This window comes from Stegostoma tigrinum, chromosome 5 (assembly GCF_030684315.1).
Source record: "Stegostoma tigrinum isolate sSteTig4 chromosome 5, sSteTig4.hap1, whole genome shotgun sequence".
Classification (NCBI taxonomy): Eukaryota; Metazoa; Chordata; class Chondrichthyes; order Orectolobiformes; family Stegostomatidae; genus Stegostoma; species Stegostoma tigrinum.
Genome location: NC_081358.1, coordinates 38517226 through 38543318, shown reverse-complemented (window position 1 = coordinate 38543318; position 26093 = coordinate 38517226). Strand labels below are relative to the sequence as shown.

Here is a 26093-nt window from a genome sequence, read left to right as displayed (position 1 = left end):
TTTACCGTTTTGATTCAGGAAGACCTATACAGAATGGGGAAAAGAGCAGAGAGACTCCATTCGGTCCATCGCGAGTAGACTAGCTCTTTGAAAGAGCTATAGGGCTTTTTTTAAAAAAATGTGCAAGTGAGGTTAGATCCAAGACACCGAGATTATGTGTAATAGCAGCCTTTGTACATTTGGAAATGAAGCAGTGTGTAAAATGTGGCTGAAATAGAAATGTCTTGGGGGGGGGTGCCTCAAACTTGAGCCATGTGTGTTAGGATGACTGAACCGGCTGAGTGAGTTTTCAAGGGAGTTCGCCTATCTGAGCTCAGTGGGCGGGTTTAAACTTCCCCTCCTCCCCTATAACCCCCTCTATTCATTAACAGAAAAAACAGTTAGCCTTGTTATAAAAGTCCGCGAAACTTCCTCTGGGCTGCACTTGAGTTAGAAAAAAATTCCCAGCGCAGAAGTAGAGTCGAACCCCCCACCAAAAAAAAGGAAAGATTTGGCGTGCGTGAGGAATTGCACACCGGTTAGCGTAAGGGAACTAGCAGTTACTTTCCACATCACAGCTGGTTTTACTCCAGTACGTGCAGGAGCTAAAATTGTGACTTTTTGTTTAAAAATACGAATTTGTGCAAGTGAATTTGTTTTTTGAAAAACAATATTTAATTATTTATTCGAGGCAAGGTAGGTGTTCGGGAGTGATGCCTTCTACTGCAATAAGGATAGGGGAAATTTTGTATTTTTTGAAACAAAAGCTGATATTCAAACTGAAGATTTGACCTCAAGAGTTTTTCCTTAAAATAGATTTTTGCAGTTTTTTTTAAAATCTGGAGCTGGCTGCTTTATTTCTGCATAAACTCCGATCGGCTGTAATTCTCTGCAAGTACTCCTTGCACAGACGATGAAGCACTGACTTTATCCTGAAGACTTGAACATTGAGACAGAACAGACTGTAGACCACACACACGGGGCCAAGTGAGCTTAAAATACTACAGGAGCAAGGCAACTCCAACGTCGCAGTATCAAAGGTAGGTCGAAACCTTTTTAATACCACGTTAAACCAGATGGCGTTTCATTGCGAAAACAGAATGCTATATTGGTGGGTCACTGAAATATTATTCCAAATGACGAATTGGAAAGAAATCGGTGCCAGGTACGACAATTCATACAAGTGAGTACGGGCGTTTTGAACGGCGAAACCTTTATTTCAGTGAAGATTAGCGCTAACTTGTGAACAGTGGATGAAAATGGTTCTCTGCTAGTTTGACTGCTGGGACCGATCTTCACAAAGCTGCCCTCTCTCAACGCACAATGTACTCCGAAGGTCACAATGCAAGCCAAGAACCAGAAGCTGGTGCAGGCAATTTTTCCGGGAAGTGTGCGGTAAATTTTGGGGTTGAGGATCAAGTTACGCAGGTAGCGCACGCGGCACTGCACCCTCAATGCTTTCCCGTCGAAAGAAATCTCGTCTCAGTTCCTGGGAGAGATTGCGTTGAATGAACGACTCATTTCAGACCCAACCTTTACATGCTACAATTGGCAAAGCGAATAACCAATACTAAGTTGAAGCCTAATGTTTGTTTGGGAAGGGAGAACGGTGTAATTATAAATTGCATACTACGTTTGAATGCTTTAGTTTCGCGGGACAAGACAAGTTGAGGGCTCGGGGTGTGCATGTGTTGGCCCTGGTTTATATGAGAGTCCCCTGCTCCTGTACTGCACTGGGTTGAGGGGAATGAATGACTACATTACAATTCCCAAACTCTCGGAGACTGCAACCTCGTGGCGGCGGCAAGGGGAAACACCCCCTCCTCTACGTCACAATGCCGGCTGACGTCACGCGCGGCGCTCCGATTGGCTGGGGAGGGATTCCCCTGGGGATGCGGGAGCTCCCCGGGAGTGACGCGCCTCGCTCGAGAGGTGGCACCCCCTGGAGAAATGGAACATCAGTACAACTCCTCGATACTGACCCTAAACACTTTGCAAGATGCAACAAGCTGGAAGAGAACGCACTTTCCATCGTCCATGTCAAATTTGTGTACTTAAGAGAAGAACTTTCACAGATAGTCCACTTGAAATGGCATTTAAATATTGGGATGAGTGGTAAGCCAAAGCTGGCATCGCTTTCTGGTCAGGTGCTGGTGAACTGTGAATGGTTTAACTTGTGATTTGCTTTCGGACAGTCAAGTCATTTACCAAACCCGCCTTGTGCTTTGACAAACCATCTCGGCCCCTGTCAAATGATTTTTTTGTTGCTGGTTTTAAAGGCGTTACAAAGAAAGCCCTGTTTCGCGAAAAGCGAGAGAGGGATGTGTAGATGTGGAGGCCAGTTCAGTGAAACATTGATGCAATTGTGTACATCCCAAAAAAGTTGGAGACGCGTCTTTCCTTTTTCGTCAGCGTTTTAGAATTCTCTGGCCATCAGACTTTGCTTTTGGGTGGTGTTTGCAGTCTCTCTAAGCCGCTGATATTGGGGAAGCTTTCAATACCCTCCTGGCTACCTAACATGAAAAAAGGCAGAGAAACCACAGGATGATGTTATTAACAATGACCCGAGATCCGTAAGGCGCGGGCGATGTGGAGAAGCCCGTGTCCTATAACATTTCCAGCCAAAAAAAATCTGAATTAATCCTTTCATCGCCATGACTGCAATGGACAAAATATTCTGGTTCAATCATATATATGTTTAAAATCATCATTGTGATATGGTCAGGTTAAACAACATGCCAATGTAGAATTATTTCAAATACAAGCGCCTATTCAGAGAGACCAGCCACTGTTTCTCCCCCAGCTCTCCAACACCACGGGGCTTCCCCAGATCCCACCCACTTTCTTTATCCTAGCTTCCATCAACCGTGGAGCTAACCCTATATTAAATGTTGACACGGAACCTCTCTAGCATTCTCCCTCACAACAGGGACCAATCTTCAGTTCGCTGAAAGAAATCAACTGCTAGCTTATCTGGAGATGAAATTATACGGGATTGTTTTAGCGAGAAGGTATAGTGTCCTGATTGTTAGATGCAGTTGCTCGGTTAGTTCAGTAAACCAATTCCAGATGTAACCCTTCACCGAGCATCTGCAGGGTGGGACTCAGTGAAGTCAGGATTGCTGGGCCCAGATGGACGTGATTAGCTGTGGAACATGATTTGAATGTTAATAAAAAAAACGACTTTCCCTTGGCTTTAGTCGGGACTGGAGCGATAACCTACAGTAACCGCATGAAATAAAGCAGCACGTCAGAGGTCATCTGCCTTCATTATTTGGGGACAATCATACTCCTGTTTAACTATAGCCATCCCTACTCCACTCTTTAAGAAATTAGTAACACTTTCGGCATCAGAAGGCCATGATTCAGTTCAACCAAGATACAATGGCCTAAAATTCAGTAAAGCACTCTCGGTAAGCCCAACATTTAGATAGCAGCATTCACGTCCTGAAGCACTTTACATTTTTTTCAGATGTATGATCAATGTTTTGGGAGGTCTTGTGGTACACTGGGTAATGTCACTATCTCTGGACCAGAAGCTTCAGGTTCGAGTTGCAGTCTAGGAGGTATTGTTGGTAACATGGTCAACAATCAGCCTGTAAAGCTTTTCAATAGACATGAAGGCAGGCAGTAAAAGTGGGAGAGTTTCCTGGTCAGCCATCCCACAGAAGGCAGTGACAAACCACAGCACGTACTTTGCCCATGAGTCCAGAACAGTCCAGTGAAAGTCCATGGCCAAACACACTGAATGAGATTCAGGAGAAAAGATAAGATAGTCAATCAATGTTCCAACATCAGAAGTTAGGCACCCAGGGTTCACATTGCAAGCTCCCATAAACTGCAATGTGCTAATGATCAGATAATCACTTTTTGGTGATGAGCCACATCACCAGGTGTAATTCCCCGTAACTTCAAAATAGTGCTAAGAGATCTTTTAGTTTGGACTTACGGTTGGCAACGACTGGATAGACCAAAGAGTTTGTTTCCATACCGTGTGAGTCGATGAGAGGACACCTTCACCAATACCCCATTCCATTGCAATGCCAGTTCCAAATGACAGGAGCAGGACTACAGGCCATCGCCCACTGACATTGAAGCAAAAGTGCTAACCACAGCTACCAATAGTCAGAAACAGAGTCCAAATCTGCAAGACTGTCTCCATGATATATACTGTATATATATCTCTACTAGAGATTAATTTTATACTGTATGCTTAAATCAAATTAACTTTTTAAATCTTGGATTGCAAGCAGAAGGAAAACCACAGCCATTTCCCATACCAAATAACAACAAACTAAATCTTCCAAAATCCTACTGTCTACGTCCTAAATACACCAAGTACCACACCCGTGATTCCTGACTTACATTGGTTCCTGGATGGCCAATGCCTCAAATTTAAGATTCTCAGCCATGTTTTCATGTCATTCAGCGAGCTCATTTCTCCCTTTCACTGCAATCTCCTCCAGACCTACGACCCTCCCCGATCTCTGCACACATCCGAGTCTGGCCTTCATCTGATGTACCATTGGAGGCTATGTATTTAAATGCCTGGGTTCTAAGCTTTGGAATTCCCTCCCTAACCTTCTCCATCTCCCCCATATTCCTCTCCTTTAAGTCATACTTCTCAAAAAAAAAGAAAAAAAAGATCTCCTAGCATCTCTTAATCTGGCTTTGTATTAAATTGTTTGACAATACTCCAGTAAATCACATTGGAATGTTTTACTGTGATGTAAAAAATGCTATAAAAATGCAATTTGTTGCGTAACTTTGCTTCATTGCCTGTTGAGCTCGATAGCAGTGAACAAGAGTGCTACCTTTTTAGCAAGCCTATTTCATGGAGAGAGTGTCCCTTTAAATGATGAATCTGTATTTAACCTTGACAAATTTATTTTCAGTTTGACCTGTGTGACATCATAAACTCTAGGTTCTACATTCATCACCTGAATAACATTTTTGTGCACTAGTTCAACAAGCTTTGGATAGAGTTTGGTGGAGTATAAACTGAAAGATCAAACAGTACCAAAATCGCAACTGATTGAACACAGTCTATAGCTAGTACTCGAGGAAGAAAATGAAATGACATGCAACAATGTTCTTGTTGCCTTTAAGAGTTTGTACCTCATTGACTTAAGCTACAGACAGGTTCATGTCAAACTATGCAAATAATTGAAAAAGTGCATCATAATTGTACACATTGGTTCTAAATAAGAGTTTATGTCCAATTTAATTTTTTTCGTTTCCAAAACATTTTATTCTGGGAGAATATGGTTGCTGAGCTGTGCGCCACAAGACACAGGTCAGGAATGTGATGGAATACTCCCCATTGCTCACCATACAAAAAGCTTGACATCTCCCAGGACAAAATAACCCTCTTGATTGGCACCACATCCACATTCACTGCCTCCACCACTGATGCTCAGTTGCAGCAGTGTGTACATCTACAAGAAGCACTGCAGTAGTTCGCCACAGCTCCTTAGACAGTACCTCCCAAACCCACAAGTGTTACTGTCTAGAAGGACAATGGTAGCAGGTGCATGAGAACACTACCACCATCAAAATCCTCTCCAAGCCACACCCATCCTGACTTAGAAATTATTCGTCATTACATCACTGTTGCTTGGTAAAAATCCTGAAACTCCATCGCTAACAGCACTGTGGGTGTACCTATACCATACGGGCTACAGTGGTATTAGAAGGCAGCTCACCACATTATCTTAATAGAAACTAGGGATGGGCAGTGAATGTTGGCCATTCCCACAAATGAGTGAAAGAAGCCTCACCTGGATGTGTGGATTTGACAGGCAGATGCAGCGGGCATGAACATGACAGAACTAAGGGAGCATAATCCCTGGACAAAGGGTTGACAAGTTAGGATTAAGTTGACATGAAATTTTTTCACTCTTGAGTTGTAAGTCAATGGAATTATCAATCTCAGCAAGTTGTGGATTTTCTGTTGTTAAATATATTCAAGATTGATGAGTTTGAACACAACGATACTTCAGAGATTACAGAGATAGGTTGAGAAAAGACAGTCGGAAGAAGGTGAGCCATGATCTTACTCAGTGGAGGAACAGGTTTGAAGGGCTGACTAGCCTACAGCAGCTACTATTTCACATGTTCTTAGATCCTTTTCAGTTCCACATATTTCATGAATTTAGATAGTAAATAGTACAGCATTCAACCATGGAAAACCCCAGCCAGTCTTTGTGTAACATGTTAACCTCTAATGAATATAAGGTTGGAGGGGAGGGCAACTTCATAGGGATCAAACTGGGGAAACAAATGGGCTCCCTCTTGAGGATCCAGAGTATCATTTACTTGGCTCAAGGTCAATTAAGTCAGTCAGCATTGATGTTAAAGGCCCAACCTGGTCTGCATGGACCTGGCTATTCATCTTAATTCTTAAGGAGCTTGCATCTCTTCTATTAAATGATATTTGTCAGTTATTTAGTAGAGTCCAAAATTAAGGACTATAAATATGTGATAGTCACTAACAGGTCCAGTGGGAATTCTGGAGTAATGTATGAGGAGAATGATGAGAATGAGAAATTCAGTACCATAGGGAGTGGTTGAAGTGAGCAGTATTTAACGGGCAAGCTGGATAAATACAGGGGGTGAGAAATAAAGTTGAAGGAAAGGCTAACACGGTGAGATGAATACAGCTGAGAGGAGACTTGTGCAGCATGAAGAATAATATGGAGTAGTTGGGTTTCTGTAAAATCTGATATTGTTTTGGTCTTATTGAATCATTAAATAATGAGAGGGGAGCTGAAAAGTTAAAGAAGCTCTGGAATAACTCCACTCAAGGGTCATTTACACAAGTAATGTATAAGTGCGGGAGCTGCTGTATTAAACAATTGAGTGGAGAGGTTCTGAACTTCACTTGCTGATATCACCAGTTATTGGCAGCACGTCAACCTACTGTCTGTTTCCATTTCCTTCATTTCCTTTAAGGAAAGAAAAAGCTGCCTCCCCCATTAACCCTACAGTACCTATTAAAACATCTCCATCATTTCTGGATGCTCTTGACGGGATTTCTCAAGAAAGCAAGAACCCAGTTGTGTATATTACTAGTTTGATAATAACAATGATATGTATTCATATTGAAACTTTAACACTGAAGCTATTCTGAAGCACGTGAGCTGAGGCTCAGTTAGTAGAATTTCCTCCTCCTGACTCTGCAGGTTCTAGATTCAAGTCTCACTCTTAAGTGGAAAAACAAAATCAATGCTGATGCTCCATCTCTGACACTTCTCTCTCCTTCCTGGGCCTCTCTGTCTCCATCTCTGGCATCCACCTGGAAACCGATATCTATTTTAAGCCTACAGACTCCCACAACTACCTAGAATATTCCTCCTCTCACCCATCTTCCTGTAAAAAGGCCATCCCCTATTCCTAATTCATTCGCCTCTGCCCCCGAGATGAGGCATTCCACTCCCCAACGTCCCAGATGTCCTCCTTTGTCAAAAACCACAACTTCCCCTCCACAGTGATTGAAAATGCCCTCGACCGTGTCTCCCGCATTTCCCGCAACTCATCCCTCACACCCGCTATCCGCAATAATAACCAAAACAGAATCCCCCTCGTCCTTACATACCACCCCACCAACCTCCAAATCCAATGCATCATCCTCCAACATTTTCGTCATCTGCAATCTGACCCCACCACCAAAGACATTTTTCTCTCCCCACCCTTATGTGCTTTCCGGAGGGACCACTCTCTCCATGACTCCTTTGTCCGCTCCACACTCCCCTCCAGCCCCACCATCCCTGGAACTTTTCCCCGCAATCGAAGCAAGTGCTACACCTGCCCCTACACCTTCCCCCCTCACCCCCATCCAGGCCTTAAGAAGGCTTTTCACATCAAATAGATGTTCACATCTGTTAATGTGCGATACTGCATCTGCTGTTCCCGTTGTGGCCTCCTCTACATCGGGAAAACCAAACGGAGGCTTGGGGACCATTTTGCAGAACACCTACGCTCAGTTCACAACACACAACTACACCCCCCAGTTGCGAACCATTTCAACTCCCCCTCCCCCCGACTCCTCAGATGACATGTCCATCCTGGGTCTCCTGCATTGCCACAATGACGCCACCCGAAAGATGCGGAAACAGCATCTCATATTTCGCTTGGGAACCCTGCAGCCCAAGGGTATCAATGTGGACTTCACAAGCTTCAAAACCTCCCCTCCCCCGGCCACATGCTAAAACCAGCCCAGCTAGTCCCCGCCTCCCTAACCATTCCTCCCACCTCAAGCCCCATCCCCATCCCCTACCCACTAACCTCATCCCGTGTCCCCCCGGACCTGTCCGTCCTCCCTGGACTAACCTATCCCCTCCCTAACTCCCCACCTACATTCACCTTCACCGACTCTAACCCCGCCTCTTTGACATGTCTGTCTCCTCTCACCCTATCTTCTCCTTTATCCATCTTCTATCCACCTCCCCCTCTCTCCCTGTTTATTTCAGAATCCCCTTCCCTTCCCCCCTTTCTGAAGAAGGGTCCCGACCCGAAACGTCAAGCTTTCCTGCTCCTCTGATGCTGCTTGGCCTGCTGTGTTCATCCAGCTTCACACCGTGTTATCTCTGATACTCCACTATTGCCTTGTGTGGGAGTAAATATTTCTGGTGCTATTTTAGAGAAGGGAATAGGAATTCTGTTCCATATCCTGCCTAATGCTTATATTAATCCCTCAATCAGCATCACAGAGAGGAGAAAGTGTTTTGTCATTAATCACATTTCTGTGATGGGAGCATGCTGTGTGTAAATTTGCTACTATAGAAGTTCGAGAGTAACAGCGTAACACTTCAAAAGATAAGTACTACACTGGCTGTAAAGCATTTTGTGACATCCGGGGCCAAGAATAGTGTTAAATGAAAGCAAGTCTGTTTTTGTCAAGAGTGTGACAGAGCCACACAAAGAGATAGGCTAGTGATGAAATACTTCGTAAAAGAGGCAATGTTAAAGGAGCATCTTGAAAAAATGACAGAACACTGAAGAGGTCTAATCCAGAGCTCATTAAATAAAAACATTTGTTCAATGAGTTTTGCAGCTTTTAGTTCCTCCGCACACAATTTCTCTTGTATTTCAACATATCTCACCCTCTGTCTTTCTTCACCTGCATATAAGATTATTGATAAATACAAATTCAGTCCAAGCTGCATTGGGTAATGGAGAAAAGCTGTTCCTGTATATAAAGAATCAACACTCAACATGATTAATATTCTCTCACTAACAAGAGGTCAGGGAGACAAGGGACTCACAGTTGGGAGTAACACACTCCCATGTTCACAACCATGAGGTGATTTTCTTTCTCATCGACAAATAAAGTGAGAGGGGCAGCAATTTGGGACAGAGGCCCGGCCACCAGATGGGGTTGATGACATTTCAGTGCAAGCCATTCCCACAGCAACACATGAATAAATAATTCGAGTGGGCAAAAGAAGAGTGGAAAATTAAATGTTTGCCTAAGCGTAGCCTCTGTTGAATAATTATTAATTTCAGAATCCATTTGATGGTGAGTTGAGATGTCCCCATTGATGGGGTAAGATGCTCCCATTGATGGTGGGGCGAGATGCTCTCATTTGCTGGGGATGTTGGGGGAGTTCAGTGAAACATAAACCATTCTTAGTTGGCCCAGTTATGAATTGCAGAAAATCAGTCATTTCATTTTAAAAAAAACAAGCACCCTCATAATATTTATAAAACTTAAGAATGCAGGATTAGTAAAGTTTCAAACAAAATTATTAAAAGGCCAAAATATCCAGATATTGATTTACTAACAAAAATGATCCAAGGTGATTTGAATTAGCATAGCAATGTGCAGGAATATTCATTACAGCCCAAATGGGGTTTCGTTATTTTGTAACACAGTTGCATCATGTGTACAGTATAGAATCAGCACCACTTTACTAATCATGAGCATAAGCTGTGGCTTAGTCTGATCACTTGGTAAATTTAAAAAGATCCCATAGCACTATTTTGAAGAAATAGGATGGGAACTACTCCATGGTGTCTTGGGATCTGGATTTATCCCATAGCCAACCCTCAAGAAGGGCTGATTGGCCATTATCGCACTGCTTTTTGAAGAATGTTGTTCACAATCTAGTTACTAGATTTCCTATGTTACAGCAATAATATCAAAAGTACTTCTTTACAGTAATGCGCTTGTCACATTCTGAAATCACGAATGGCACTATAAAAATGCAAGTTGTTTTGCTAAAGGTTGACTTGTAAATGTACAGTGGGGGCTAGCTTTATTTAATGTTTGGAGAAAAATGGTGCAGGGGCTCAATCTTGAGAATGGGTGGCTGCAATTTGCATTAGATCCACACAGTCGCCTCCCATTGTTTACAGTGCCTGGTTTCTACCTGACTGCAACATCCAAACTCCGAGACAAAGACAGAAGCCAACGCTTATTCCTTTTTAAGAAATGTGAACCCAAGATGGGTGGAAAGAGTTGAGTACAAAGCAATCTGATTTTACCAGAGGGAGGAACAAATTCAAGGTGCTGAATTGCCTGTTCCAATTAGAGAAAGGTAAATGTTTATGAGGAAGCAAGGAAAATCCTGTTCCCCAAACAATTTTCTTCAAAGGATGGGTAGTAGATACTGGCTCAGCCAGCATAGCCTACATCCTGTGAATGAATAAAAAAAGTAGACTGAGGGATTATGCAGTATCCACCATTGTGTATGTACTGCTGCCTGTTTCCTAACTAACAACAAGTTTGTTCACCTAACACCAATTGTACTTGCTATTGCTATTGCCCAGTGATATTGCCCAGTGCTATTGCTCAGTGATATTGCCCAGTGATGTTGCCCAGTGATATTGCCCAGTGCTATTGCTCAGTGATATTGCCCAGTGCTATTGCTCACTCTGACAGTTTTAAAATCCTCTTTCAGGTTGTCAAACCAGCCTAGTGTCTCCCTAACACTAATCCAACCCCACAACCCTTCATGATCGCTACGCTCTGCTGCACTCCTCAGTTTACACCCCTCCAACATTGGTGCCTGTGCTTGCAAGTGCTTGGGCCCTTAGCCCTCAAATTTTCTCCTTAATTCTCTCCATCCCTCTCCCTCTTTATCCTCCTTTATATTGCAGCTTAAAACTTACCTCCTTGACAAAGATTTTGGATCCTGTCCTACAGTTTCCCATCGTGGCTCACAATGAAATTGTGTTTGATAATCAGTCCCGTGAAGTACCCGTTTTACAATGCTAACGTTGCTTTATAACTGTAGGATGGACCTTGTCATATTTTACCCTAATGGATTAATGCAAGGCAAGAACTAACTGGCTTCCAACATTAAGTCCACTGTGTGAATGCATTCATTCATCAGGAGGCAGGAGCAGGAGCCGGCCATTCGACACGTTGGGCATGCTCCTGCATTCATTATGATCGTGGCTGATCATCAAGTTCAACACCCTAATCCTACCCTCCCTCCATATTCCCTGATCCCTTTAGCTGTAAGAGCTATAGGTATTTCTTTGTAAACATAAGTAAAAGAATACATTGCTTATTACAACTTTACTTATGCTTGCTGCATGAACCCACAGCTTGAATTTATACAATGCCTTTCACATAATAAAAATGCTCCAAGCCCCTTCACAGAATCATTATTTAACTAAATTTGACATTAGAAGACTTTCGCACAGGTGACCAGAAGTTCAGTTGAAGAGATGGCTAAAAGGTGACCTGAAAGGATAGCCCTGACAGCTGAAATTGGAATACAACAGTCACCACTGTCATGAAAACATACACCCTGAAGTGTATTACATGACTGCAAGACATCTACTATTTTAGCTCTGAAACATTTTGAAAACCCAATGTGTGTGAATCAACAGAAAGAGTACTGTCCCTTCGAAGGTAACATAAACAGAGACAAATGGAAAAACAAACATGAGTGGATAAAGTACTGGCCAACAAGCAATAAATATACCCAGCCAGACATGGAATCAATTCAGACTGCTGTTACTGTACTAACAGTCCCTCCTCTTCACTCTGCAGTTCATTGACACACGTGGAGCAAAAATAGCACTTTGGTCTTCCTGTCTCATTTAATCGTTCATGAATAGTTCATCATGATAATCTTCCGTCCCTTCTGCTGGTAAATGCTCACGTTGGTAAACCATGATGTACCCTGAAATTCTTGGTTATTCACAGCTCCAGCTATCATTTTTGCTGAAGTGTAAATGTAGGAAGAGGAATGGACCATTCGGCCCGTCCGAGTCTCTCCCACCATTTAAATAAATCATGGCTGATCTGTAAAATGGCTCCATTTAACTTTTAGCCCTTAATAGATCCTCATCTAACTAAAATATAGTTAGTTTATATTTTATAACTCCCAGCCTCAGAAGCTTTTGGTAGAGTGGTGAGGGGGAAAAGAGACACAGAGAGAGAGAGAGAGAGAGAGAGAGAGAGGAGGATGAGGAGAAGAGTGAGATCCAGATTCCCACCACTTTTTGCATGAAGAAGTGTATCATGATATCACATCTTCAAGATATGAACAGGAAAAGACAGGGTAGATAAAGACAAAACAGTTCCACTGATTAGAGATTCTAGAATTTGGTGACATTGCCTGAGAATTAGGGTCAGACTGTTCAGGAGAGATGTTAGGAAGCATTTTCATATATATAGGATGGTATAGGTTTGGAACTCTCTTCTTCAAATGGCTGAATTAATTGTTCATTTTAAACCTTTGGTAGGTAAATTTTTTTCAGGCAAAATCATTAAGGGCTATGGGCCAAAGGCAAGTATGTGGAGTTAAGCCACACATCAGCCATGATCTGATTGAATGGTAGAACAGACTTGAGGGGCTGAATGGCCTACTCCAGTTCCTGTGCTCCTAGCAGAACAACATGATTCTAATTTTAAGACATCCACCCCAAAGATGAAATAGTTTCTCACTGCTTATCCTATTAACTCCTTTAATCAGCTTAAAACATAACTCAGTTCGATCATCCCTTAATTTTATAATTTAACAAAATGCAAGCCTAGTCTATGCAACCTACTCATGTAATTTAACACTTTAATAACAGTAGTAATTCCAGTATGGAATTAAGCAATTAACAATTTTTGTTTGGAGTAACAATAAGCTGACAGGCCAGGGGGCAATATAGGGAGACCTTTGAAAGAGAGCCTTACAGTGCAGTGGCAGTGTCCTTACATCTGGGTTCAAGTTCCACCTTGCACTGAGATATGTCATAATGTGTCTGAAGCGATTGCTTACAAATTTTATTTAGAGACCTACTGCAAATGGATTGCAACAAAGGTCTATTCATTCAGAGGAATGCTGAACCTAATCCGACAGTTGTTTTGCCAATGGTCACATTATAAAATGTTAGCATCTGGCTTTCGTATTAAATATGAGAAAGTGCTTAATCAATGACAATTAATTTACAAAAATCTAAACTTTAATATTTTCTTTTCTTCCCTGTGACTTGTGATCTTGCAGATGCGTTGTAAAAACTTGACCTCCATCCTGCGGATCGTGGGGACAACTCTATTTGGTCTTGCTCTTTTGCTGGGAATAGCAGCTGCTTACATTGTAGGATATCAGTTCATAGCCACAGACAATTATTACTTTTCCTTTGGACTCTATGGAGCAATCCTAGCTCTGCATCTCCTGATTCAAAGCCTCTTTGCATTCTTGGAGCACCGGAAAATGAAGCGATCCCTGGAAACCCCCATCAAATTAAACAAATCGGTAGCTCTGTGCATTGCTGCCTACCAAGAGGATCCAGATTACCTAAGGAAGTGTTTGCTGTCTGTCAAAAGGCTGACCTACCCAGGGATGAATGTCATCATGGTAATAGATGGGAACAGTGAAGACGATCTGTACATGATGGACATTTTTGGTGAGGTCATGGGGAGGGAGCGATCAGCCAGCTTTGTATGGAAGAGCAACTTCCACGAGAAGGGCCCAGGTGAAAGTGACGAGTCCCATGGGGAGAGCATGCAATATCTCACAAGGCTGATCAGGTCTAACAAGAGCGTATGTGTAATGCAGAAGTGGGGAGGCAAGCGAGAAGTGATGTACACTGCATTCAAGGCACTGGGACGCACTGTGGATTATGTGCAAGTAAGGCTCTCGAACTTTCAAACTGTCCCAAGGTAGTGAGTCCAGGCATCAACTTTAATAGTAGAGACAGAAAAGGAGTCCTATATATATGCTTTGTATAGGTTCTAATAAAATGTCTTATATCCACTTAGTAAATGTTTAAAGGAAAACCCTCCCTCATGTACACACATTTAAATGAATTACGCACTTAATGAAATTCTGCTGATTACAAAGCAAAGTTAGATCTTATACACCCAGCACAGTGAACTGGGCTGCCCTGTACTGTGTTGGAAATAAATTACAGGAATGGAGGTGCTTTAAATTAGGCCAGTCATGTCATGTAAGCCCCATGGAAAGGTTTCAGGAAGAATTCCAGCACTTGTCTCACAAAGAATCCTGGCACATTCCGTGCCAAACATCCAAGACGTGGCCCATTGCCAAGTAGACTCTATAATCATAGCCACTGATTGGAAATCTTAAACTGAGACTGAAACCAGTTTCAGACAGCATTGCACAGGCTGTAATCTGTCTCTCTCACAGTGTAACTTCTCAATGAAAGGAATGAAATTCGCTCACTTCAGTTTCCCTCCTATATCCTGAAGCATGTGGTCATTGTACACTATGGGTCTCAACACAGTGTGTGTGCAGAATACTGATTAATAGGCAACATCAGCACCTGGTCGTTGCTTAACATGCTTGTGCAATTGAAGTTGTTGGATAAGGATACCTAGGAGTGCAAACAGCGCTCATTTTTCACCTCCACTAATCCCCAGGCCCTTCGTAAATCTTGAATTGAAATCCCTTGCATATGAAGGATAGATGCTGGGATCTTTGGCTTCCAATGCCTGCATAAGCAGCATATTTACCCACAGAGCCAGCAACATTCACAAGGTTTTGTACCGTGACAAAAAGGCCAGTTGAAATGGTTTCGTTTTTGAATTGTACCTGACCTTGAAGCCTGTAAATAATCGAAACAATGTGATCCAGTTCTCACAAAAATGAACTTCATATCGCAGAGTTGCTAGAGCAGAAAATGGTCATTTGGCCAAACCGGTCTATACCAGGATTTTTGCTCCACATGAGCCTCTTCCCCACCACTCTTCATCTCCCTGTATCAGCATACCCTTCTATTTCTTTGTCCCCCATGGGTTGGTCTGGTTTTCTCTTTAGTGTTATTAGCATTAAGTTGGAGTGAGTTCAACATTTTTACCAATATACTTGCCTGCTGAGTTTCCTATTGTACTTGTTACCGATCTATGTATAGGTATGAGCTGTACATTTGAGCTTGCACACAAGTGGAAATATCTTCACTACCTCCACCTTACTGAATACTTGTATAATCTTTTAACAACCTCAGATTATTTTCTACAAAATGGAGCTTCTGTCTGATCAGTCACTCCTGATGAGTATAATCTGTTTTTTTCTCTCACCGTTGATGCTATTGAGGACTGTTGGATCTTTAAGGAAGCAACTCAAAATGATTTCTTAATAAGATTGTGAAATCTGCTTCACAGCAATGGCTCCCTTTGTAAGGATGCCACCATACACAACACATTTAGGATTAGTATTAAGGTAGAAAAAAATGGAACTGATTCTGAACAAAACTGGTAGCACAGACATTTTAACAAACAATAGTCTCTGATATGAGTTCAAAATAATAAGCTGATCATGAGAGCACAGATAAACATTGTAAACCATTCAGCTACCTCTTCCAGGCAGCGACAGCATGTGAAAACCCCCAGGTAGATATAGTGCCTTACAAATATTCCCAAGTGTCCATTATTCTGTTCAAAATTACTAAGAGATTGCTCAGACACTCAGATCAGTACATATAACACACAATTCTGAGAAGGTAAATGTGTTCGTAATTTCCTTGCCATGATCATAGTGTTATTAAAGAAATTGTGAAGGTGGCACATTTCTAACTGTCAGAAGACCTTCAATGTATACATTCCATCGTTTGACTTCTGTTTTATCTGGTCTATATAATTGCCTGGAGAATTGCAGATAAGTGTAGGTCATGGAATGGTTGCAGCACCAGAGGAGGTCTTTTGACTCATCAAGCCTGTTGGTTCTCTGGAACAGCAATTTAGCCTCTCCAGTCTTTTGCCCCATCTCTGGTAACCTTACAGTTTTTACTTCCTTCAGGTGTTCATCCCATTCTTTTTTGAAAGACACAATATATTATTGAATAGGCCCCCCAGTGCACTGAGACTACAAATTCCAGATCCTAACCGACTCACTGCAAAATGCTTTCCTTCATGTCACTGATGGTTCTTTTGCCATTCGCTTGAAACAGGTCTTTTGGTTTCCAAATCATCTGTGAAAGGGAACAGTTTTTCCAATTGCCTTCCAGACCATTCCTAATTTTGAACACATGTCAAATCTCAATCTTCTTTTTTATTAAGAGCATAGCCACAGCTTCTGTAACTTATCCATGCAACCAAAGTCCCTTCTTCCTTGAACAACTCCTACAAACCTTTTCTGAACCCTAAAGACTTCACATCCTTCTAAAAGTGCAGCGCTCAGAATTGGACATAATACCTGAACCAAGACCCAGGTAGTACTTTTTAGACTGTTTCCTTTTTACAAGGTATACAGATCCTCAACAAAAATGCATCTGGATCTTGGAAGAATTCCAACATGATCTGAAAACATTTCCTTTTTGCCTTGATATTCAGGTAGTAAAATTTCTACTTCCTCATATAATGTTTCTGCTCGTACTGTCATAAGTAAAGTGAGCTCATTCTTACTCACTTACTCTGAATTACAGAGGCATGTGTAAGATGTTTGAAGTAGCAAAAATGATTCTTCGCATGTAATGCATTCCAGGTTGGCCTCGTCAGCAGCTGCAGTACAAGATAGTCAGATTGAAGGCTCAATTTTAACAATCACTGATTTTTCGATGATTTCCATAAGACCATAAAGCCATAAGACATAGGAGTGGAAGTAAGGCCATTTGGCCCATTGAGTCCACTCCGCCATTTAATCATGGCTGATGGGCATTTCAACTCCACTTAACCGCACTCTCCCTGTAATTCCTTGTGCGATTAAGAATTTATCAATCTCTGCCTTGAAGGCATTTAATGTCCCTGCCTCCACTGTGCTCCGTGACAATGATTTCCACAGGCCCACCACTCTCTGGCTGAAGAAATGTCTCCTCATTTCCATTCTAAATTGACCCCCTCTAATTCTAAGGCTGTGCCCACGGGTCTTAGTCTCCCCGCCTAACGGAAGCAACTTCCCAGCGTCCACCCTTCCTAAGCCAATGCATTATCTTGTAAGTTTCTATTAGATCTCCCCTCAACCCTCTAAACGCTAATGAATACAATCCCAGGATCCTCAGCCATTCATTGTATGTTAGGCCTACCATTCCAGGGATCATCCATGTGAATCTCCGCTGGACACGCTCCAGTGCCAGCATGTCCTTCCTGTTCAACCTGTTTATGTTCAACCTGTAATACCACTATGGAGCCAATTTCCAGTGTTCAATATGAGCAAATTAAACCCAGTTTCCTCACTCTGAACCCCTTCTTCAGAACATTTCATTGCATTTTACCCACAAACTTCCTTCAAACACTTGAGGAATTTGTTTGGTGAGAAGATAACTCCAGAGACCAGGAATGTCACAAAATTTCATCCTTAGTTTCTGTTAAGTTAGTTCTCTAATCTAGAATGGTAGAATGTGCCTTGATGTTGACGATGAGGAAACAAACCATTCATGCCATCTAAGTGCTGACAATGATTTGGTGTAACAAAGGGTATTTAAACACCTTATATTTACATTCAACAAGAACTGAAATCCCCAACATCAACATCCTGAGAGTTACAGTTCATCCAAAATATAACTGGTCCAGCTTTATAAATTTTGTAGCCCCAGGAGTAAGTCGGGGGTAGGAATTCTCTGCCAAATTTAATTCCAAGTCATTTAGCGAGGCAAGGCACATAATACCTTTCTTGATAATGGACTAAGGCACAGAATGCGGCATTAAATATGTCTGCTTCCTGCTAGTTACCCAGAAATCTTTCGCTGTAAGTTCTCCAAGATTGTTATTACAGGTAAGTCTGGGGAAAAGTCCTGAGAATATCTTGTTGGGTTTGGGGATTGAACCCTGTGCTATTGGAATAAATCTGAACCACATACCAACTGAGTTAAGCCATTGGCAGGTGTTCCAAAATATTTTCTGATCAACCTGTTATTCATTTGTTATTACACACTTCTGGAGCAGGTGGGACTTGGACCCAGGTCTCCTGGCTCAGATGTAGGGACACTACCGCTGCACCACAAGAACCCTTACTAACCCTAACTCTAACCTTAATTCTATCACTTGTAAGCACTTAATAAAGCAATACCCTTCATCTGTAAATCTTAACAATGTAATTAGCATACCATTAACATTCTGCAGAGAGTAACTCACCTTCAGGGGGCTTGGTTTTGAGTCCCACCTCGCCTAAGGTATGTAATAAACATCTCTGAAAAGGTTGGTTCAGAGAAAAAGTACTCACCCCCAACTCCCGAAATCTTATCCGTCAGCTACAAGGCAGAAGTTAGGAGTCCGATGGAATAATCTTCATTTGTTTCAAAGAGTGGAGTGTGAATACTGAAGAATCTATCAGCCAACTTGATCTACACTATTTCCCTACTTTCAAATTCGCGTGAAGGTATCACAATCTATAGGAATTTGGCAAGGAGCTCTGATGGATCGATGAGTTAAAATGCCTTATGGTTTACAATACACTGTTCTATAAAGAGCTAAGTAAAACATCTACAATTTAAGACTGTAATGTCTACCACCTCAAATATTTACTGTTCCCACTACCATTGTACAGTCTTTACGGTATGTGCCATTTACAAGGTGCTTTGCAGTAGCTGAGCATGACTCCTTCAACAGCATTTTCCAAACCCCACAGCCTTTACTCACTAAATAGACAAAGGCAACAGACATATGGGAGCAGCAGCTGCGAGTTCCCCTGTGGCTCACTCACCATCCTGACTTGGAACTGTATCATCATTCCTTCACTGTCATTGAGTCAAATTCCAGACCACAACAACTTCAGTGATTCAAGAAGGCAGCTCACCACCACCTTCTCAGGGGCAATGTGCTCACCTTGCCAACAGTACCCACTTGCTGAGAATGAACAGGTATAAAACAGTTGCAGAAAGATGAATTGGGGCTGTCACTGGTGACCAGCCTTCAGTTAACGTCCCTTGTGCTGAGAGTGAGCATTCGGAGGATCAGTGATGCTCCTATGGATTGAATTGCTTCCCAGTAGTCATGAATAATAGTCATTACAAAAGGCGCCAGATGGTAGGTGGAATTTGTAGAACCATGCCACAGTGAGGACTCATCACAGAGAGGCACAGTAGGACATTTTCAGCTACACAATTGGCAAGAGAACAATAACAAAGGCATAAAAAAGTTTCCCTGCCCTACCCCCAAATGATTTCGACCCAGGCATTTTTGTTAAAATAGGGCACCTGTTACATTTATTAAAGATAGACTGAAATTCCCACAGGATGAGGAAAGTCAGTGTTAGGGAGCCTAGCACAAGCAAGGAAAGGCTTCTGGGGTATCCCAAAAAGTTAGATTTCCCTCATTAAGAAGCAGCAATTAGAATAATTATTGTGAATTAAGTGGTTCATGAAAACCTTACACATCACAATTTCAAACAATACAATTCAATGGTCTTTAATTACCAGGTACAATATTATGATTATCCCATATCATTTCCTGAAGGGAGTGAGTAATGACACAGCTACTGAGATAGTGCTCACCTAAATGGATTTTCTTCAGATGGAAGCCAAGGCATTGGCAACCTTCCTGACAGTGCAGACCACGTAAGATACTCCTGATTTTTCCCTCATCCCAGCACCCACTTGCACTCCAATTTCCATCAGGAATCATAAGCAAAAATTCTTTCTGATGCTCTTTTTAACCCATGAGATTTAACCATGGAAATCTCAGTGATCAGGAATGGTTTGCGTTCCTTTTATTGACAAGTTCCAAGATATTACAGTCTTACCTTTTAGATGTTTACTCAGCTCTTTCCAGAACAGTATACTGTAAATCCTAAGGCATTTTAACTTGCTGATCTAAAAGAGCCCCATGTAAAATTTGTATGGATTGTGGTGCTTTCATGTGAGTTGAAAATAGGGTAACAGTGTAGTTTAACCATGGAGAAATCTTGGTAAAATTCATCAAAGAAATTGTTAAAAATAAAGATCAAGGCAAAAATATTTGAGGCAGAGCAAAAATGAACACTTGTGATTTATGTTTTTTTACTATTATTTAACCCTTTTTCTCTAATGGAGGATTGAGGTGAAATGGACCTGCGTGCATTTAAACATTTGGACAAAATATCACAACTTAGTTATCAGTGGATCCATCAATAGGGAAAAAACTCATGCCCTGCCTCACCCCCTTGCAAATCACAGATTATGTTATTATAAATCATTATTTCAGATAATTGTTGGATAGCTGAAGGGAGGCTTGTATGAAGCATAAGTGCCCGGAGAGACCAGTTAGTTTCTGTAGCTGCAGACTGATCTGGATCAGAGTAAAAAGGTGCATTCATTTTATGGGTCTGCTTTAAGTGTATAACATACCTGCATCTCTTTCTTTAGGTGTGCGACTCAGATACAATGCTAGATCCTGCAGCAACTGTGGAGATGGTTAAAATTCTGGAGGAAGATCCAATGGTTGGAGGGGTTGGTGGTGATGTTCAGGTATAGAGCACTGACTTTGTCTATTTCCTAAAACTGGGTTACGCTCATTGTGAAATTGTCTGTAAGTTAGAGAAGAAAGTGGGTGAATTTTAGAAGTCATTGCAGGAAAACATGTAAGAATAGGAAAGATGGAGCCTCTAATTTATTGTTATTGAATGTTGGACCCTGAAGGGACTTCATTTATCCAACATTTAACCTGTTTAAAATGAGTTCAATACTGATTCAAATGAAAGTGTGCTGTTACGACCCACATCTCCATATTTAGCTCATTGCAATAATTGTGCGTCGCTCCCGTTGCTGATTTGGCTATGTATAGAGCCACAATAATTATTAAAGTGAGAAAATGAATGTTAAATGGATTAAGATGATTGAGAAGGGAATGGGGGAGGTGGTGAGAAGTGAGAAATCGGTACAGCTGAGGAGAGATTCAAGGTTAATATTTCAGCTCATGACACGTATTGGCAAGGCTGAATGGGCATGGAGACACAAAGCACAAGAGTGCTGGGATCTTCCTGATCAATTTCACTCCCAATCTCTGTCTGCTCCCCTAGCCCTGAATTCACCATATTATGGCTCCTGGAAGTGGCAGACCTCCTGTTTTAAGTGCTTACACAGAGTGCAGTGCACTGTTGCATTTTGTGGTGCCATTTCTATAGGTCAGCATTGGATCATCCTGTAAAAAGATGAAGCCAAATTTCAGGCTGCAATTTATCATTACTCAGTCAGACATTTAGATACAGTTATGATATTTGCAACAAATAATAAAACAATAAGCCCATAAGAAATAGGGACAACAGGAAACTATTTAACCCCTCAAGCCTGCTGCATCATTTAATACGATCGTGGCTGATCTGACATTCCTCATGTGCACTTTCTTGCATTTTCCCAGCTACCGTCGCTTCCCTTACTGATTAAGAATCTATCTATCTCAGCCTTAAACATATATTAGGACTTCGCCCCCACAGCTGTCTGGTAGGGAGTTCCATAGTTTCACAACTCAGTGAGAGAAGAAATTCCTCTTCATCTCAGCATTAAATTGATTAGGTTAGATTCCCTACAGTGCGGAAACAGGCCCTTCAGCCCAACAAGTCCACACTGCCTCATATAGCATCCCACCTAGACCCATCCCCCTACAACCCACACACCCCTGAACACTACAGACAATTTAGCATGGCCAATCCACCCAGCCTGCACATCTTTGGACTGTGGGAACCCACGTAAACACAGGGAGAATGTGCAAACTCCGCACAGATAGTTACCCGAGGCGGGAATCGAGCCCTGGTCACTGGCACTGTGAGGCTGCAGTGCTAACCACTGAGCCACCGTGCCGCCCTAAATTGGTTCTCCTTTGTCCTGAAACTTACTAAACTCAACTCTTTGTAAACTCAATTAACCTTTTTATCGATGACTGATTCAAATTCAGCTGGAGTATGTGTCCAATTCCTGTGCCATAACTAAGAAATAATTAGATAAAGTATTAGAATTGTTAAACAAATTGCTCCAGTAAAACATGCATATCATGACTACGGACATTTCAATTAAATTTTCATGAGTTGGCAGATTTGTAATTATATTTGACCATTATCCTTTCCTGAAGGGTGTAAATAGGATGTTAAGACCTAGGAGAGATTGCAAAGAGAGATTTACTTGAATTGTACAAGCAACAAGGAACTTCAGTTCTGTGAAGTGACTGGAGAATTTAGGACTGTTCTCCTTAAAACAGAGAAGGTTATGGGAGATTCAACAGCGACGTTCAAAATTGTGAATAGTTGTGGCAGAGCAAATAGAGAAAATGTCTCTAATGGTAAAAGGGACAGTAATCAGAAGACACAGATTCAAGAGAATTGGCAAAAGAGCCAGAGAGGAGATTTCTTCTTTTGCACAGATTTCTTCTTTTGCACAATCTGTAGTAATCTGGAATACAGTGCCCAGAAGGATAGTGGAAGTAGATCCAAAAGCAAGTTTCAAAAGGGAATTGAATAAATATTTGAAAAGGAAGAAAAATTGCAGGGATATGGGGAACAAAAAGCAGGGTGAAAGTGGGAATAAAATTGAATTGCTCTTTGTAAGCTGTGTGACTCGTAAGCAGCTGGTCCTAAGGCGAATTGTGAGAAAACAAGTTTACGACAAATATTGCCAACCAGATGTGCCAAAAGCTGCAGAAGTGGATAATTTGGTTCTTGTAGATGCCATCACTGTTGTTCACCTGATAGACTTTTATAAAGCTGCTGACAACAAAACCTATTGTCATTTACAGAGGCATCCAAGACTACCATGATTATTTGTGTAAGGCTGATGGTGTTATTCAATCTGTTGTCCCAAAAAAGAACAAATGGAGAATCATGGGCAAATAATTTCCCCCTACTTTTTGTGCCTTTTTTTGTAACATTGTTCTTCAAATAAATTACTTTAGATCTAATAACCTCTGTTTCACTTTATCAATTGACAGATCCTCAACAAATATGACTCCTGGATTTCATTCCTTAGTAGCGTCAGGTATTGGATGGCGTTTAACATTGAAAGAGCCTGTCAGTCCTACTTTGGCTGTGTTCAGTGCATTAGTGGTCCCTTAGGCATGTACAGAAATGACTTACTCCATGAATTTATGGAGGACTGGTACAACCAGAAGTTCCTGGGTTCGCAGTGCAGCTTTGGGGATGACAGGCACTTGACAAACCGTGTCCTCAGTCTAGGATATGCCACAAAATACACAGCGAGATCGAAATGCCTGACTGAAACCCCGACACAATACCTGAGGTGGTTAAACCAGCAGACCCGCTGGAGTAAATCCTATTTCAGGGAATGGCTGTACAACGCCCTGTGGTTCCACAAGCATCATTTGTGGATGACGTACGAAGCAGTAATCACTGGATTCTTCCCTTTCTTCCTCATAGCCACTGTCATCCAACTTTTTTACCGGGGAAGGATTTGGAATATTCTTCTGTTTCTCCTCACTGTCCAGCTCGTGGGTCTCATCAAGTCTTCTTTTGCGAGCTGCCTTCGGGGCAACATTGTGATGATCTTCATGTCTCTTTACTCAGTACTGTACATGTCCAGCTTACTGCCAGCAAAGATGTTTGCAATCGCCACCATAAACAAAGCGGGCTGGGGGACTTCAGGAAGGAAGACCATTGTGGTGAATTTCATTGGGCTGATCCCTGTCTCGGTGTGGTTCAGCATACTCCTGGGAGGAGTCATGTATACGATATACAACGAGACCCGAGATCCCTTCTCTGATTCTGAGCAGACGGTTCTCATTATTGGGGCAATCCTGTATGCCTGCTACTGGGTCTTGCTGTTAACTCTGTACGTCGTGCTTATCACCAAATGCTGCCGGCGGAGAAGCGAGCAGCAGTATGACATGGTTCTCAACGTATGATGTTTACATGCACATGTACCATTAAGACACATCACAAAGTCTCGAGCATCTGGTGGCATTAACAGGTGGATGTCACCAAAGGATATGAATCATTGCTGCTGTCACTTCAAAGAAATGCAATAAGAATTCATATGGTTGTGCCAAAGAAACGAAAGTACCTTTGATCTACCATACAATTCAGGCTGAAGGAACCAATCTGTGTGGAACAATTGTAACCATTTTGATGTCTGCACTTTTTTTTCTTTCATTGGGCAAAATGCTTGATGGTGTCTCAGAATACCTCACCGGCAGTGCTTGCGGATGGCAGGGTGAACCTTAACATTTGAACTCTTGAAACAATCCTCCTGCCCACCCCTTTCTTCAACCTCAGCTGATGTCTCTTTGAACCAAGCCATATTGACTGTGTGCAAGTAAATGGGGCCTGACTTTACTTCCTCCTTCACAACTATTGGCTTTCAGGCCTGGAAGTTGACTTTTTTTTAATGTATGTTTTTCAGAACATAGGCTGACGCTGTAGTATTTTGTGTAAGTTTACCTATATTTGTATTTTCACAGGAACCAGCAGACTGAATTCTGCTTATCTTAATGATTGTTTGTTTCTATTTTAATAATCAAACCAAAGATTTATTGTCATTATTAAACTTTTCCTTGAGTGACTTATGTGAATATGTGAATGAAAATGTGAACTGTTTTATACCAATGATAATTTTGACGTACTGCAGTAAGAAATGTCCAGTGTCAACAAGAGAATAATGGGCCTTGGATATGGTCTAAAGTGGAATTAGAGAACATTTTTGTGACTGATCTGTCTCTTGGTTTTTTGCTCTTAATGGGGCTATTAGAGAGAGATCAGTGCCAGGTTCTGTGATAGATTTCAAGCTAGGCAATTGAAATTAATATCCCACTATTAACTGCCACTTGGCATTAACTGTTCCAAGTGGGATGGGTTTAATCGGATCTTGGCTAGACTGCAGAGTGTTACATGGGGGTTTCAGCTCTCCCAACGTGTCAAGGAATGAGAAAAGGGGATGTGGGGAAGAATCAAAATTGTTTTCCTTCACACTGTTGCAAGTGTGAGTTTATAATGGGAAAGATGTTGTAGCCTTAGTCTGTTTCAATATACCCTTGTCTGCTGAGGTTAAGTGTAAATGCAAAAGCAAAAATCCTGTGGGCCAACCTAATACCAATCTTGACAAAGTGATTCTTCTTTGCCAACGTCTTGAAAAATATGAATGGATTTATATGGATTGTTGTGGAATAATCCCATACCACTATGAGAAAGAAAGCGTTAGTTTAGAAAAAAATGTTCTATGATATATGGCAAGACAATACAGTCAATAGCCATGGTGCCAGCTGTAGTCCCCTCAACTTCTGTGTGACGACTTGACATTTCTACAGCACATTTATGGGTGTAACACACATAATAGCAACTGAAAATATTAAATGCTGATGACAACATTGCAATGCTGTTGTTAAAGAAACATGAGATTCTCATGCTTGTCTCTAGAAGTAAAAAAGTTTGTGAACATACTGTCATAAGCGAACAAGACACTCTAGTAAGAGGTGGAATCCATGGGTTTATATCTGGGATTATGAGTAACTATATTGCGTCTGCTAGACGTTGAAATTTTGTTTACATTTCCTGGGTAGAATTGACTTCATTTTCTGAAGTAAATAGAATGAGTGGTAACTTTCTTGATATATTCAGCATTATTACGTTTCTTTTTAGAAGATAATTTTTGACATGATATTGCAAATAATAACCAAAAGTGTACATGCAAGTCATTAAATCTCTTAAATTTGCAAACATCTGAAAGTCTTACGTAGCCTATATCATCCACTGTAGAATGTTAACCCAGCTGCCTGTATTTATTTAAGCAATATTGCAACATATTCCAAAATACAGATTGTAATAGATAAAGTTATGATTCCTACATGAATAAATATT

General features: G+C 41.5%; 1 protein-coding gene across 2 annotated transcripts; it reads left to right on the top strand.

Moving 5' to 3' along the window:
- Positions 1 to 393: 393 nt before the first annotated feature.
- Positions 394 to 26093, top strand: has2 (hyaluronan synthase 2). Of its 2 annotated transcripts, none has more exons than XM_048528434.2 (4): positions 394 to 1019; positions 13434 to 14060; positions 20665 to 20766; positions 23216 to 26093. In XM_048528434.2, the coding sequence occupies exons 2-4, from the start codon at positions 13434 to 13436 to the stop codon at positions 24143 to 24145; spliced, it is 1659 nt and encodes a 552-aa protein (XP_048384391.1). In that variant the 5' UTR covers positions 394 to 1019; the 3' UTR covers positions 24146 to 26093. The 2 variants fall into 2 exon arrangements, with proteins under 2 accessions (XP_048384391.1, XP_059501923.1); XM_059645940.1 differs by lacking the exon at positions 394 to 1019 and adding an exon at positions 3325 to 3392.